Source organism: Pectinophora gossypiella, chromosome 16, assembly GCF_024362695.1.
Source record: "Pectinophora gossypiella chromosome 16, ilPecGoss1.1, whole genome shotgun sequence".
Taxonomy (NCBI): Eukaryota; Metazoa; Arthropoda; class Insecta; order Lepidoptera; family Gelechiidae; genus Pectinophora; species Pectinophora gossypiella.
Window position 1 is genome coordinate 12,609,677 of NC_065419.1, and position 15,528 is coordinate 12,625,204.

General features: G+C 38.0%; 1 protein-coding gene across 1 annotated transcript in view; it reads left to right on the forward strand.

The window, feature by feature from the left end:
- Positions 1-15,528, forward strand: part of LOC126373772 (chromosome transmission fidelity protein 18 homolog) — a 64,532-nt gene that overhangs the window by 44,840 nt on the left and 4,164 nt on the right. Inside the window, exon 16 of the mRNA XM_050020053.1 lies at positions 11,705-11,759. Coding sequence (XP_049876010.1) covers positions 11,705-11,759 — 55 coding nt within the window. The remainder of the gene's footprint in view (positions 1-11,704; positions 11,760-15,528) is intronic.

Here is a 15,528-nt window from a genome sequence, read left to right on the forward strand (position 1 = left end):
GAGTCTCTCGCAATAACGATATACAGTGTTGTGTGTGTGTGTGTGTGTTTATCGTAACAAAAACTTTGAGGGATAATTCGGGCTATGATTCTGAGCTGATATCAAGCGGAATTTTCCATCGCAAAAGTATGTAACTGAATATAATTTAAAAAAAAAAACACTAAAATTTGCATCAATTCTCCGACATTAATCCACTTGATATCAACTCAGAATCATTGTCTGAATCATCCCCTTCAGTATTCGTTACGATGTCACTAACACCTGTACAGTCATGAGCAATATAATGTACCCACTTTAGGACTCTGTCGCACTAACATATTTGACATTTAGTGAGACTTACATTTCAATTTGTCAAAAAAGTTACCTACTGTCATAGTTAGTTTCATAAACAAATTACTAAAATAATTCACAAAATCAAAACTCATAATCAGAAACATACGTCACGTTCAACTAGGCGTTTAAGTGTTCTGAATCTGACCTGGCCCAAACGAACCCATTACACTAGCGGCATTGCCCCGTTGCACAGCCACTGACAGGCGTTGGACCAGGTAAGACGCAGACCTAGGGTCACCCCCTCTGACTTTGAGTCTCCGGCAGATCTCCCTGATCAATTCCCTCGCCTCATTACCCCAAGGACCTGCAGTCTCAAAAGCCACGGGCACAAACATGTGTGCAATTTTCAGTTCCGCGTACTTGGCATGCTTGAGCTTAGTCGTCGTTTCATAATAATTTAACTTTTAAGACCATAGATTTTAATTTATACTTGAAATTATTCACCATTAGATTTTTTTAGTCGTTTTTAGTTCTTAAGCTAATTAAAAACCTTCGATTTTAATTTATATTCTTCATTAATCACCTTAAGACAGGACAGATAGTGTTACACAAAACGCGGAGGTAATAATATAATAAAATTCAAGAACGCTTTTTTGTTTATTCTCACAGGATTATTGAAATTAACCTAATTTATCGAGTGGTAAGCTCGCTTTTGTACTTGTTATTCATTTATTTAAATGATTGTGCACTAAACATTATAAAACATGATAATTATGTAGACAGACTGATGACTGACTATTTACTGAAGTAAATAGGTAAGTAAGTAGTCGTTACATGAGTCATGTCAGGGACCTTTGGCGGCTCAATAACAACCCTGTCACCAGGGTTGATGAGATTGGTAGTTCACCTCACAACCCACACGATAGAAGAAGAAGACGGCTATGCGGCTCGCCACCTATCACGTAGGTCTAACAGAATGCTCGATGAGGCATGGGTACTTAGTTCATCTTGCGATAGATGCGCCTCTGACTACCACAATTGGAATATACACTGACGTAGACGTAGATATGGCCGCGATAAATAGGCGCTAATTTGCAATCAAAAATTATCCGTTACGAGTCATATATCGAAATCCAACAAACAAAAGCACTCAAAAACAAATCTAACCGTCTATAAACATTTCTGTTCGCGAAGTAATCTAACAAGTCCATTGGTTCTAACCAGCGGAAATTGTCTCCAAATCTAAAGGATACCTTTCATATGCCGTAAACACAAAGTGTAAGTAGTTACGGGGTATTTACGAGTGGGTACGAATAAGAGGGGCGTGGAATAGAGTTGCCACTTTATTTTAACAAAAATATGGATTATTTTTCGACATACGGTAAAATATAATATGTATTACTATTGGAATCAAAAGTAGTAAGTATTGCGTCTAAATACATAAATAAATAACTACTGTTCTCCTATCGTGTGGGTTGCGAGTTGAATTAGCAACCTCATCAACCCTGGTGTCAGGGTTACTATTGAGCCGCCAGAGGCCCCTGACATGACTCATATAACGACTACGTACTTACTTATATTTAGTTATTATTTATATTTAGTGTTTAATTAGTTTAGTTACGTAAGTAGTAACCGGGCCAAACGGCTTAACGTGCCTTCCGAAGCACAGATCGTCTTACTTTCGGACAATCAGGTGATCAATCAGCCTGTAAGGTCCTAACCAAACTAGGGACCGCAAAGTATTTTTTGTGATATGTCCCCACCGGGAATCGAACCCAGGACCTCCGGATCGTGAGCCCAACGCTCAATCACTGGACCACGGAGGTCGTTACGTTAATACTGTTTATAGACTCGTTCGTTTGCATTCAGGCGATTCGATAATTGGATAGGTAGGTATAGTACTTTTGCGTACTATATACTATGCTGTAATGTGGCCGAATATGTCTTTATTTTAAATATATTTATATGATTTCATATTCATAATTATGAATGATTTCTTTTGGTGATGGGTTGATAACTATTTTGTTACCGTGTTCATAAGTTATTATCTTACGCGCAAATTTCACTAACACGGCTCGACTATTATATGGCGATACAGCTCACAATACATCACGTTGGTCTAACAAAAAGCTTGGTGAAGCGTGGGTGCTTAGAATAGAATAGAATAGAATAACTTTATTCCCAAAACAGTGAAGGTTACAAAAGCATTTACATAAATTAAGTTTAACAATTTGTGACTAGTAGCTAACACTGCCCATGGAAATGGGACTGACTCAGCATATTGTTGCTAAGAGTATGGTACGAATGCCCACTCTCACCAACACTGATATTCTGCCAGTACCCATATTACGCTTATAATTAGTAATAAATGAATTGAACGTGCCAACAAAAAACCGTGGCGTGAATTGTTTAAACGGAAAAAATATATATATAAGGTTAACAAAGTACTAAATGAAAATCAGTAGTATGCCAAGGGGTTAAATCATAATTGATAGTATAAATAAAAATATATAAGCAAATAGAATAGATTATTATATTGGTATGTAAATTGATAGGTGTATATGTGCAGAGTTTTTTTTATCTTGCGAGTTTAGTTTATCTTGCGATGGATGTACCTCTGCCTAACCCAATAGGAATATAGTCGTGAACTTAATGTTCATCATATCCATCTTAAAACGAGTATAGTTGTAACTGAGGGTTGTCTTAATTATAACTTGAGGCTCTGCTCACTCCGATAAGTATACACGCGTGATTTTATGCACGTATGTACCATATATTGCTGGTGGCAACCCTACCGAAGTAGTTGAACAGTGAAAGATGACCGGAGGAAAATTGCAAGGATTGGAACGGATCCCGCCGTCGAGACGCGAACTTGAGGCGACAGGCGCGGACTTGGGGGCAGGTTTGTTTTATTGAGATATGACGTCATCGAAAATATTTCTTTTGTTTTAAAGACTGAAACAAAAGATTTTTGCTACCTATAGGAAGGTAGGTGAAATGAAAGGTGTTATGAAAATTCAGATATGTTTAATAATATAATTTAATAAGTATAATATAATTTAGAATAAATGTTGCAGATAATTTAAATATTAATTTAGAAAAAAAAAAAGAAAATTATTAAAATGTTCGGGCCCATCGATAACCCTGCAGCGCCATCTGTGTTGTCCTTCGGGTGATATATAAAAACAACGTTATATCGTCAGAGACCACAAGATGTCGCTACAAGGCTCGTTGGTCCGAAATGCTTCGTTACAAGACATAGCTCACATCTGTGATTCCGGATGGCCAGAGTTAAAAGTCGAATAATTATAAGTCGAAAGATAATAGGCTAGAAGACTACCTAGTCAAATGAGATACTTTTTTCGAAACCTCAAAACGATTCATTTGTATGGCGTTTGTTCATACAAGCATACTTTTCATGAGAATACAATAACGTTCTATTGAATACAAAATGGCGACGTCATCAATAAACCTGGTCAAACATCGGGCACATTGTGACGTAATACAAAATTCAAATTCAGAATGAAAAATAGCTTCTATTTTTAAATTACCAGTTTATAATTTATTTTTGATACAGTCAGTCTCTCTACTCAACAACTGACTACCCAATTCCTCATGTCAGAGAGGACAGAATTTTACATACCACGGATAACACAAGTCTGTGTACTGTGTACTTTACCTATAACATAGACGTAAGATTAAATGTCCTTTTAAAATCCAAATCTGTTTGACTATTGTGTTTGGAAATCGCAGCCATAGAGGTCAAATAACGTGTTTAACAACAGTTTAGTAACGGTCTCTGTGGTTCAGTGATTAAAGCGTTCAGCTCCCGATCCAGAGGTCCCGGGTTCAAATCCCGTTGGGGATATATCACGAAAATCACTTTGTAATCCCTAGGTTGGTTAGGACATTACAGGCTGATCACCTGATTGTCCGAAAGTAAGATGATCCGTGCTTCGGAAGGCACGTTATGTCGTTGGTCCCGCTTACTACTTACTGATGCAAGTTAGTAGTCGTTACATGAGCCATGTCAGGGGCCGGTTTGGCGGTTCAATAGTAACCCGGACACCAGGGTTGATGGGGTTGGTTCACCTCACAACCCACACGATAGAAGAATAACAGTTCTGCGTCATTAATATTATTAGGTAATCCTTTAACAATAACGATCCGCTTTTCGGCTTTAGCCAATCGGCTCAGACCACAGCCGTTAGTTAATTCGCTTTAGCCGGCGTATTTGCGGTGGAATGTTTGCGGGTATAGTAATCATTCGAACGATTGCCTTCCGCCCGAGGCGGGACTGTTTCGTCGCGCACTCTATTTTCCTATTTGTGCGGCAGATTGGCTCTGATTGTATTGTTTGCGGCGGAGGGGGAGGGGCCAACCCCCCCTTCTCACCCCCTCTGCACCTCTACCCCATTCTGCGCACTCGCCCGGAAAAATGTTATCTAGCCTGTATGCTCGCGATAAATATTTGAGATTGGATGCTTCAATTTTTATGTTTAGGTTCGGGTGGATTGTTCGGTCAGTAAAGTTTTAGAGGTTTTTTTAAAGACTGTTATGTAGTGATGTGTTTTGTAAGTTTCTAAAGGCAGGTAACTACCTGTCTAAAGTAATATTGTAAGTTATATAACTCTTTGTACCTTATATTGACCCTGATTCCAGCACATACATTCTAATTTTATTTTAAGTTAGACTTGTCATTTTCTTATCCGCCGAAAAGGAAACGGACGGATTATTATTACGATTTTTTTTTTGTAAATGTTTATTTACGTTTATTTATAACAAAAATACAGAAATTTAGTAAATATTTTTGGATGGGAATGTATATTTAATCAATAATTTGAAGAAATACATTATTATTTTACCTATTGTGGCACAAATAAAGCGAAGCTTCAGAAATAAAGGTAAATAAAAAAAAATATTTACGTTTTACGCTGAATGCGCTGTACAGTCATGAGCAATATCATATACCCACTTTAGAACCCTGTCGCACTATCATATTTGACATTTAATGAGACTTACGGTTTAATTTGTCAAAAAAGTTAATGTGACATGGTTTCAAAGTGTATACACATTAGTACGACATTTAGGTAACGGATATGAACTAGATTAGGGTCCCTACACTTAATACTATCCACAACTACAGGAAAATATCGAAAATTCTACCAACACGCAACCCCAATCCCCTTATATTATAACGAGACTCCTCAAAAAATCCGATATACAATCCGTGCGCCCTGATTGACAATGTAGCCAATCCCTCGGTATCGGGAAGTCGTTACCGCGACCCGAGCGATAACTTTTATGAGTACGAAATTGTGTTTATGAGGGCTCCATGTCGCCGGTTTATATCGCGCCGCGGCGCCAGACGGCGCGTAATCGGAAATATTGCGGTACAACGAAGTTAGGCGCTGGTGTGACTGTTAAGAGATTCTTTTATCGATCTGAACATCTGCAAGAACGATCGGTGCGATTATGATTTATACGTGTTTGACAATATCTATGTGTACCTCATCTTGTTATTGTTATAATTTGTTAATCTGTTACCTATTATAATCGACGAATCTGCAGTGCACGGTAAAACTTTTTAAGTATGTGATGTACTGTACTAAACATGATAATGTACTTTGCAATTGTTTATAATAATAAAAAAAAAATCTAATATCGAACGATCATTACGATGAACATAACTTATTATTCTTTATGTGAGGTTAGTTTGACTGCTTTAGATAAGGAAACTTAACGCTGTTTGTAAGACGAACGAACTGAGAAGACTGGTGGCGAGACAAACTGTATTTTGGTTTAACGGTATCAGTGGTTTATCTAATTAAGTAATACTTTAATGATATTAATAAATAATAATAATTTTCCTACCTATAAGGTTGCGTTCGCACTATCACAATTATGATTATAATTAGTGGGATACACTCATGGTATGCTCAATGGCTTATCAAAACAAATGATCGCCATGAGGTTCACCATATCCATCTTAGGACTTCTTATAATGGTGGCTGCAAGTTGTTTTTGATTACTTGTGGCACTGCCCACCCCATTAGGGATGTGTTTATGTGTGTATAGGGTAAAAATGCTTCAACAACACTTCTATATAGATACAGACCAATTAACAAAATCGGGTTGAACATGCATATATTCTCAAGCAATTGTTGTATTTGTAAATGTTTAAAACAAATTATAATACTTACAAAATTTCACATACATACACATAATCAGCCCCTATACGTACCACTGCTGGGCACAGACATCCCCTCAATGAACCGGAGGGGGTATGGAGCGAGCATACTCCACCACTCTGCTCCACTGCGAATGGGTTACAAAATTTACATAAACTAAAACATACTATCATATTTTTTTAACGAATCTCTAGTAACTTATACCACACAGAGCAGTAGCGTAGTTCAGAGCGGGACAAACTAGTAATTGTTTTGTTACCGCGATATTGATACTGTTTGTCGGTCAACTTGTTTCTCCATTCTCACTCTCATATTACTTTTATATCTCCCCTGATTGCCTCTAAGTGTACGATTGTGTTATTTACTAGCATACGGCACGCGATTTCGTCTGAGTAGGCTTTTATTATATCGCGTATTAAGTGTGCATGCTATCACGCACTCCTTTCCTGTGGGTTGCCAGGTGAATGGCCGAACTCATCAACCCTGATATCAGGGTTACTATTAACCCGCCAAAGGCCACGCTCATGTAACAACTAGATACGTACTTATGTAGAATAAAAGCATGGATCATTTTACTTTCGGACAATGTCCTAATCAAACTACAGATCACAGTGATTTTTGTGATATGGACATCCACCGGGATTCGAACCTGGGACCTCTGGATCGTGAGAACGCTCAAACACTAGACGCCCGAGCGACGCGATAAAATAAGCCAACGCTATTGGCGACGCGGTCTTGTTCGCATCATCATTTATCGCGTTGCGCACTATGTTACGGCTACTAGGAACCTACAATGTTACTATATTCATACCTGGGTAGCATACGTACATGCCAAATTTCATTCGAATCGGTCTAGCATTTTAGTCGTGATCATGAAGAACAAACGCTCATACTTTAGTGGCCAACACTCTGTGTTGGTGACATCGTAACGAAATCTTTGAGGGATGATTCAAACCATGATTCTGAGTTGATATCAAGTGAAATTTTCCGTCGCAAAAGTAAAATATTCAAAATAATTTAAAAAATCTAAATAAAAGTCATGAATTTTGTAACGGAAAATTCCACTCGATATTAACTCAGAATCATGGTCTGAATCATCCCTAAGTATTCGTTACAATGTCACTAACACCCTGTATGTTAGTGTGATTTCGCCCTTGATTGAAAGTGAACGATTTTATTATTTGTTAACACATGTTGTATTAGGATCTTGATGGAGGAAATTAGAAGATTATTTTCGTATAGATTTGGTAATTATTGCGTTGTTTATTGTTATGATTTGTTTTGTGTTGTAATTAGTTACAACAACCGGCGTGCGTGTATGAAGCGATTTATGAATGTGGAGGAAGCAAGAAAAGTGTGTCAGGATCGAAGCAAATAAGTAAAAATCTACTTCAGCCTGTGAAAGTAAAAACACCGCTAACCTTTAACAAAGTCGGTCGTAACTAACCAATACCAATTGTGGATATTGAATCCTAAATAAAAAAAAAACAAGAATAGGTTGTGGGTAAATGGAGTGCGTAGCATCTGCTACGAGTGGCTACGTAAATTGTAGCGGACCGTTACGGTATTACATTGCATTCGGTGTAGCTTTGTTGCAGCAATTTAGAATTGCACACTTTGGCAATTATCCGCTTACTGTTTGGTAAGCTTTTATATTGCATCCCAAACGGGGTGGACAGAGCCGTAATTGGTAAGAACAGACTATAGGAAAAATGCCTACCTACTTACCTATGCCTAAAACAAACATATTACACTTTTAAGTCTCTGTGGTCCAGTGTTGCTTCTCAAACGGGGAACGCCAGTTCGATCTCGACGGTTTTTCACCAATGAGTAATGAATTCATCGTACGTGTAATTATTTTTTTTTACGTGTTTTTTTTTTATTTTTTTTCCCCTCCCGTTGATTGAGGGGAGGCCTGTGCCCAGCAGTCGGACCCATATAGGCAGTTTATGGAATTTTCACTAACACGGTTGACTCGACCATTATAGACGGCGATACTCTCACCACCTGTCACGTTTGTCTAACAGAAAGCTTGGTGACGTGTGGGTACTTAGTTCATCTTGCAATGGATGTACCTCTAACTAGTCCAATGGGAGTCGTGAGGTCACGTTATGTTATGGTTAGTTACGTAAAAGCTGGCCACGTAAGGGCTGGGTTTCCCAACATAATAGTTAAACACTTTGATTTGATTGGATTTAACATAGGTTTTCAATTTTGACCAAATTGGAGATGTTCTTAGAAAAGGTTTAGTACGATCTACTGTGAACCGGCGTGCGTGTGTGAAACGATTGATGAACGTGGAGAAAGCAAGGAAAGTGTCGCGGGATCGAAGTAAATGGAATTCTATATATTATATAGTCTATGCGTAAACCCCCCCCTATGTTGTTTACCCAAATAAAATATGTTATTTTATTTGGGTAAACAACAGCTACAAAATAAAGATATACAATTTAATAAATCTTAAGCTATGTCGTCGAGCCAATAATAGGTTACCACGAATTACTTGAGCAGATAGTTATGTGTACACCTCCACCAACCCGCAGTGGATCAGTATGCTCCATACCCCCTCCGGTTGATTGAGACCTGTGCCCAGCAGTGGGATGTTTATAGGCTGTTTATGATAGTTATGTATCACGTACAAATTACAATGATTGTTTTTCTAGAGTTTATGTATGTATGTGTTAGGATTTTGAAAGGCATCTGGGGTTTACAACCTTAAGACATAAAACACCAAGGTAAGCTCGCACCGCCCGCGGCGCCGGCGCTCCAATTACCACAGAGCGACGTCGTTAGCGGCCGCGGCGACACCTCGTTATGACGTCATCATTACGAGTGCCGAGACACCACTTTACACGTGCTATCATGGCACTACAACCTACTTAAGAGAACAATATCGTATAATTATAACTGAGAAAGCAAAGAAAGGTCTAGTGGTTAGATCGTTAGGCTCATGATCTGGAGGTCCGGGTTCGATTCCGGATGGGGACATTGTCGAAATCACTTTGTGAGACTGTCCTTTGTTTGGTAAGGACTTTTCAGGCTTGAATCACCTGATTGTCCGAAAAAGTAAGATGATTCCGTGCTTCGGAGGGCACGTTAAGCCGTTGGTCCCGGCTATTAGCCGTAAAAACACCTCCACCAACCCGCATTGGAGCAGCGTGGTGGAGTATGCTCCATACCCGTTCCGGTTGATTGAGGGGAGGCCTGTGCCCAGCAGTGGGACGTATATAGGCTGTTTATGTACGTAGTCGGTCCCAAAGTTCTGTCATATATGAAAATAGTGATAAAATAAAAAGTACCAATAAGTTTATAAAAATTTATATATCAATTTAAAGTATATTTATTAAGAAATGAAAATAACTTAAAATTATTCGAAATGACCTCCCTTGTTTTTAATAACTTCCCTCAAACGCCGCGGCCAGTCATCTATCGCAGCACGCACCATATTCATGTCTATTTCAGCGACGGCTTTAATTATGGCTGACTTCAGGCTCGCCAAATTTTTGTGGGGTTTAGCACAGACCTTGTTCTCTAAGACCTGCCAAATTTAATAATCCAGAGGATTAAGGTCCGGACTGGAGGAAGGCCAATCTTCGTGTCTAATAAAGTCAATTTTTTGATGGTCGAACCAGGCTTGAGTAGTTTTGGCTTTGTGTGCAGGCGCAGAATCCTGCTGGAACACGAAATGATGTCCTGAAAATAGCGTGTTGGGCAGATCTTTGACAAGCCGATTCAAAACCGTCTCTTGGTACACTTTTGCACTGGTTTTGACACCTTTTTCGCAGAAATGAACCTCCGTTGGCCCATAGTAAGAGACACCTAACCAGACCATCACTGAAGATGGATGATGCCCATGTTGAACCCGCGGAACTTTTTTTCCTGCTTCTTCAGAGTTCTCTGCGTACACTCTATCGTTTTGCTTATTGTACTTTTCTTAAATATCAAAAATTTTTTCGTCTGTAAAAAGTATGTCACGGTGTCGGTTTCTCGCGTACCGTTTTAATAACAACCGGGATCTTTTGAGTCTAATTGCTTTCAGGCGGGCATTAAGTAAGTGTCCACTCTTTTTCTTGTATGCTCGCAACTTAAGGTCTTCGTTTAAAACCTTTTTGACTGTTTTTCTACTGACCCCCATCTGCAAAGCCATCAGTTTCTGTTTTCGGACAGGATTTCTTCGTATGCGCGCCTTTATCGCTTTGATCACTGCTGGTGTTCTTGCGGAGCGAGGCCGGCCAGTTCTTTTCTTGTCCTCAACACTTGAGACTTCATTATACCTATTTATGGTACGATACACAAACCTAAGTGTTATTTTCAAATTTTTGAGCAACTTGAAAATGGTACTCGGCGAGTGTCCACAGCGATGCAACGCTAAAATTGCGATTCGGTTTTCTTTCAAGGTCCACTCCATCGTAATAAATCACGGCAAATGATCATTTTTTGTTTTAAAATAATTGTCAAACATTCAAAAATGGAACGCCATAAAATTTTTCTAAAAGCATGTTCGAAATTTAAAAATAATGTGCCTGTGACAGAACTTTGGGACCGACTACGTATGTATGTGTAATTGAGAAAGCAAAGCCACGAAGCATCACGCCTGTATCCCCAAAATGACAGGCAGAAATAGTATACATACAAACCTTTCTGGTTTTTGTTACACTTTTTTATGTATTTGTTGTATACAGAGTGTTAGTGCCACCTTTAGGAATACTTAGGGGGAAGATTCAGCTCGTCATTCTGAGACATATGACATAAAATATGTGTTTTATATACGTTTACATAAATAATAATAAAAAAGTGTATAGTTTATACACCCAATCCTCGCCAGCTATTTTTACGTCCCATGTAATAGGGGGCGACCTTACTGCTATTAAAGCGCTTTGCGCGTTTCGTAAACGCACCATCGTAAACGCAAACTGCAATTGCTGCAAAAAATGGCCTTGGATGAGGTACTCTTAGCATCCGAAACAGGCTCACCCTAGTTCAGACGCCAGCAACCTGCTTTGTACCTTATTTATAATCTTAACTGCGGTTTATAAAGCGAAAGTTGGTAGAGGATGACCTAAAAGGACGTACATTGACTAAAATTGGAGATGTCCTTAGAAAAGGTTTAAAACGATTTACTCTGAGCCGGCGTGCGTGTATGAAACGATTGATGAATGTGGAGGAAGCAAGAGAAGTATGAAATTGTTACTATAACTTTGTTATTTGAGTTTTTTATTCAATAAAATTACTTGTTACAGGTTCACAAAGACTTCTTCGGCCGCATCGTCCCGCTCTCTCAAGTACAACGAGTAGGTAAGCATCTTCACAAATACATTGATTATTTTCATTAACACAGTTGGTCGAGACCATTATAGACGGCGATACGGCTCACCAATCTCCACTTATTACGTTGCTCTAACAGAATGCTCGATGCATACTGCTTCTTCTACGCTTCAAGATCCCCCACTCGCCGGTTCTTGAAATCATCCAGCGTTTGATTATATATCATAATATATTTTATAAAATTACTTTTATTATTTATTAACAGCCTCCGTGGTCTAGTGGTTAGAGCGTAAGGCTCACGATCTGGAGGTCTGGGTTCGATTCCCGATGGAGACATTGTCGAAATCACTTTGTGAGACTGTCCTTTGTTTGGTAAGGACTTTTCAGGCTTGAATCACCTGATTATCCGAAAAAGTAAGATGATTCCGTGCTTCGGAGGGCACGTTAAGCCGTTGGTCCCGGCTATTAGCCGTACAAAACACCTCCACCAACCCGCATTGGAGCAGCGTGGTGGAGTATGCTCCTTACCCCCTCCGGTTGATTGAGGGGAGGCCTGTGCCCAGCAGTGGGACGTATATAGGCTGTTTATGTTATTATTTATTGTCGTCGACAGACGACTAATAAGTTGTAGTAACGAGGTAGGTACCTTATTTACTTTCAATTGACGGCATGCAGTTATGATATATGTGGACTTTTTGCCAGATTAAACTTTTTTCTTTACAAAATCGTTCATTTAAGGTCGATTATTTACGATACTAAACCATAAATTATTAATTTAAGCTAACGGTACTTGTCAATCCAGGTTTCACGGGATTTTTTTCATTCAACCAGCGAACTTTAGGTAAAAAAAGTTATATTTATCAACTTTTTTTTATTCTGCACTGTCTATCCTACTACGTTTTTTATTAAATTCATTTCCTATACCTACAGCTTGCCTGGAAGAGATTGCTACCTTAGCAATAAGGCCGTCTGTTGTACAAATACAAATGTACTTTATAGCACCAAAATAAAAATAAGAAATAATTGCAAAAGACTCTTAACTAGGTACATGGAAATTGGCGCTAATAGATGGTATGGTTGTACGAGTACTACCCATCTAATTATAATAATGTTTTTTTAAATATATGTTTTAAGTGCATAGTGGTATATAGGTTAGGTATATACATCTCAATCAAAAAAATAATCTCATGTGTTTATTATTCTTCGGTGAAGTTTTAACAACTGTAACAATTTTGGTCGAATTCTCACTTTGACTTCCGATAACTTTTTTTTTATCTTTGATTTGACTTTGATTTATCTTTGATTGAGCGGTACACAGCCTTAGGCATAGCTGTGAAGTAAAATAAAATAATTATTAATAAGAAAGGGATAGCGACAAAATGATTATTTCTGAAGTAAGGTAGAAAATCTAGAAAAAAGTACAAAATGGGTCATATCTCCTAAACCGTAAATAATTGCTGAACATACATGGGGGTGTTTCTGGTAGCTAATGAGCCCCTCTATCTATTTTTTTCATTTTGAACCTGAACTTCTGGGCCACCCTGTATATTTGTATGTATGTTATATATTTATTTGCATGTAGTTATTGGTAAGTTGTATTTATAGTTTGTACCCGCAACCTTTCAATTTTTACATTTTTCCTCACCTTATGGTTGTCTGGAAGAAATCGCTTTAAGCGATAAGCCGCCATTTGCCATGTACTTAGTTAAGAGTGTTTTTGTAATTATTTATTTTTATTTTGGTGCAATAATGTGTATTTGTATTGTATTGATTATGTAGTTTTTTTGTATGTATAAAAATTCTCCTATTGTAATAATATTTACTTCTGCCCTAAAATCAACAACAGAGCCAATGTTCTCAATAAGGCATATTATATAATCAGCAATCTTGCAATGATCGCATAACGCTAATACAGTGTCGAGTTACGGCGGCATATTATTTTCAATTACGCCGGAAGGGTTGTTAATATTCATTGCGCCGGCGGCCGCACACCTGCTCCTCACAAATGTAATCGCCGGAACCAACCGATTGCCGAGCCAGGGTTACCAGAGAAAAAAATAGATGTACGGTAGAAATACGCGCACTTTTTTCGGAATCGATTGTAATTTCAAAAAGTACTGCTTGCTAAATTGATCGTTTCTTAAGATAATGAAAACCATGTCAAATTATTACAAAAAAATAGTTTTTTTTTTAAATTTTTGGTAGTAAATATTGACTATTGAGTTTTTGTATCTTGTGTGTATGCAATAAAGTAAACTTAGATTTGTAAAAATAAACACGGAACTTTGCCAAAAATCCCATTTGGGCAAACGCTGCAATTGAGAAAAAAAAACAAACAGGGACAGAATTGTTTCATATCTCCGCCTTATTATAAAAACCACGCAAGCGCCTTTTTTGAAAAATCACATACTGAAGTGATTTTATTCAAAAATCCTTGAAATTTTTCAATGAGGGAGTTTCCAGGCAACGTTCCGCAAAAAGCATACAGGTGGCGCTGTGCAGATTTTCTTTCGTTTAATCATTTAATTTCATGGAACAGACATATGCATCTTAGATCATTGTTTTTGGTATAAATGATGACCCTTGTTATTACACCCAAGCACAACATCTTCCACTCATTATTATTCTGTTCAAAATAAAGAGAAGCAATACAGGTAGCAACATGGTTCTAAGCAACATTTCTTTTTATATGCCTCTGCTATTAGAATATATTTTTGAATAATGACTTACCCGAGTAATGAGAAAATAGGTAATTAATTAATTGAACTGCGCCATCTATATTTTTATTGGGGAACGTAGCCTGGAAAGTCCGTCATTGGGGTAGTATCTACATCCATCGCAAGATGAACTAAGTACCAACACCTCACCCAGCTTTCTGTCAGACCAACGTGATAGGTGACCCGTATCGCCGCAAGCCAGTGAACCATAACTCTTAACCACAGTTACATTCTTATACAGGGTGTTAGTGACATCGTAACGAAAACTTTGAGGGATGATTAAGACCATGATTCTGAGATGATATCAAGTGGAATTTTCCGTCGCAAAAGTATGGAACAGAAAATAACTTAAAAAAAACAAAAATTTTCATGAATTTTCCGACTGAAAATTCCACTTGATATCAACTCAGAATCATGGTCTGAATCATCCCCATCAGTATTCGTTACGGTGTCACTAACACCCATACCTACTTGTATGGCTACAGTATGTACTTGTACGGGTTGTAAGTGACATCGTAACGAAGACTGAGGCGGATGATTCAGCTGATTATTCTGAGTTAATATCAAGTGGAATTTTTTATCGCAAAAGTATAGAATTGAAAATAATTTAAAAATACTAAAAAAAAACATGAATTTTGCGACGGAAAATTCCACTTGATATCAACTCAGAATTATGGTCTGAATCATCCCCCTCATTATTCGTTACGATGTCACTAACACCCTGTATAAAGATGATGGAATAAAGCGTTGACATTGTTCTTTCATTTTTACTGTTTGTATGCTCTGAGTTTCAAGATTAAGATTATAAAATGTCCCTCCTTAATTTAAATCTGGGTACAAATTGAGACTACAGATTTTTGGTAACAAAAAGATGGAATTTGGTGAGGTTTTGTTAACAAAGCGCCTGTTGGGAAAATAACATTCGGATGTACATACATACATAAACTCACGTCCGTAATCCCTAATGGGGTGGGCAGAGCCACAAGTAATCAAGGCAAACTTGCAGCCACTGTTGATACGAACACTGTTAGTTTTCACATTCGGATGTGCTTTTCATAAAAGGCTCTTGCGTTGTTTTCACT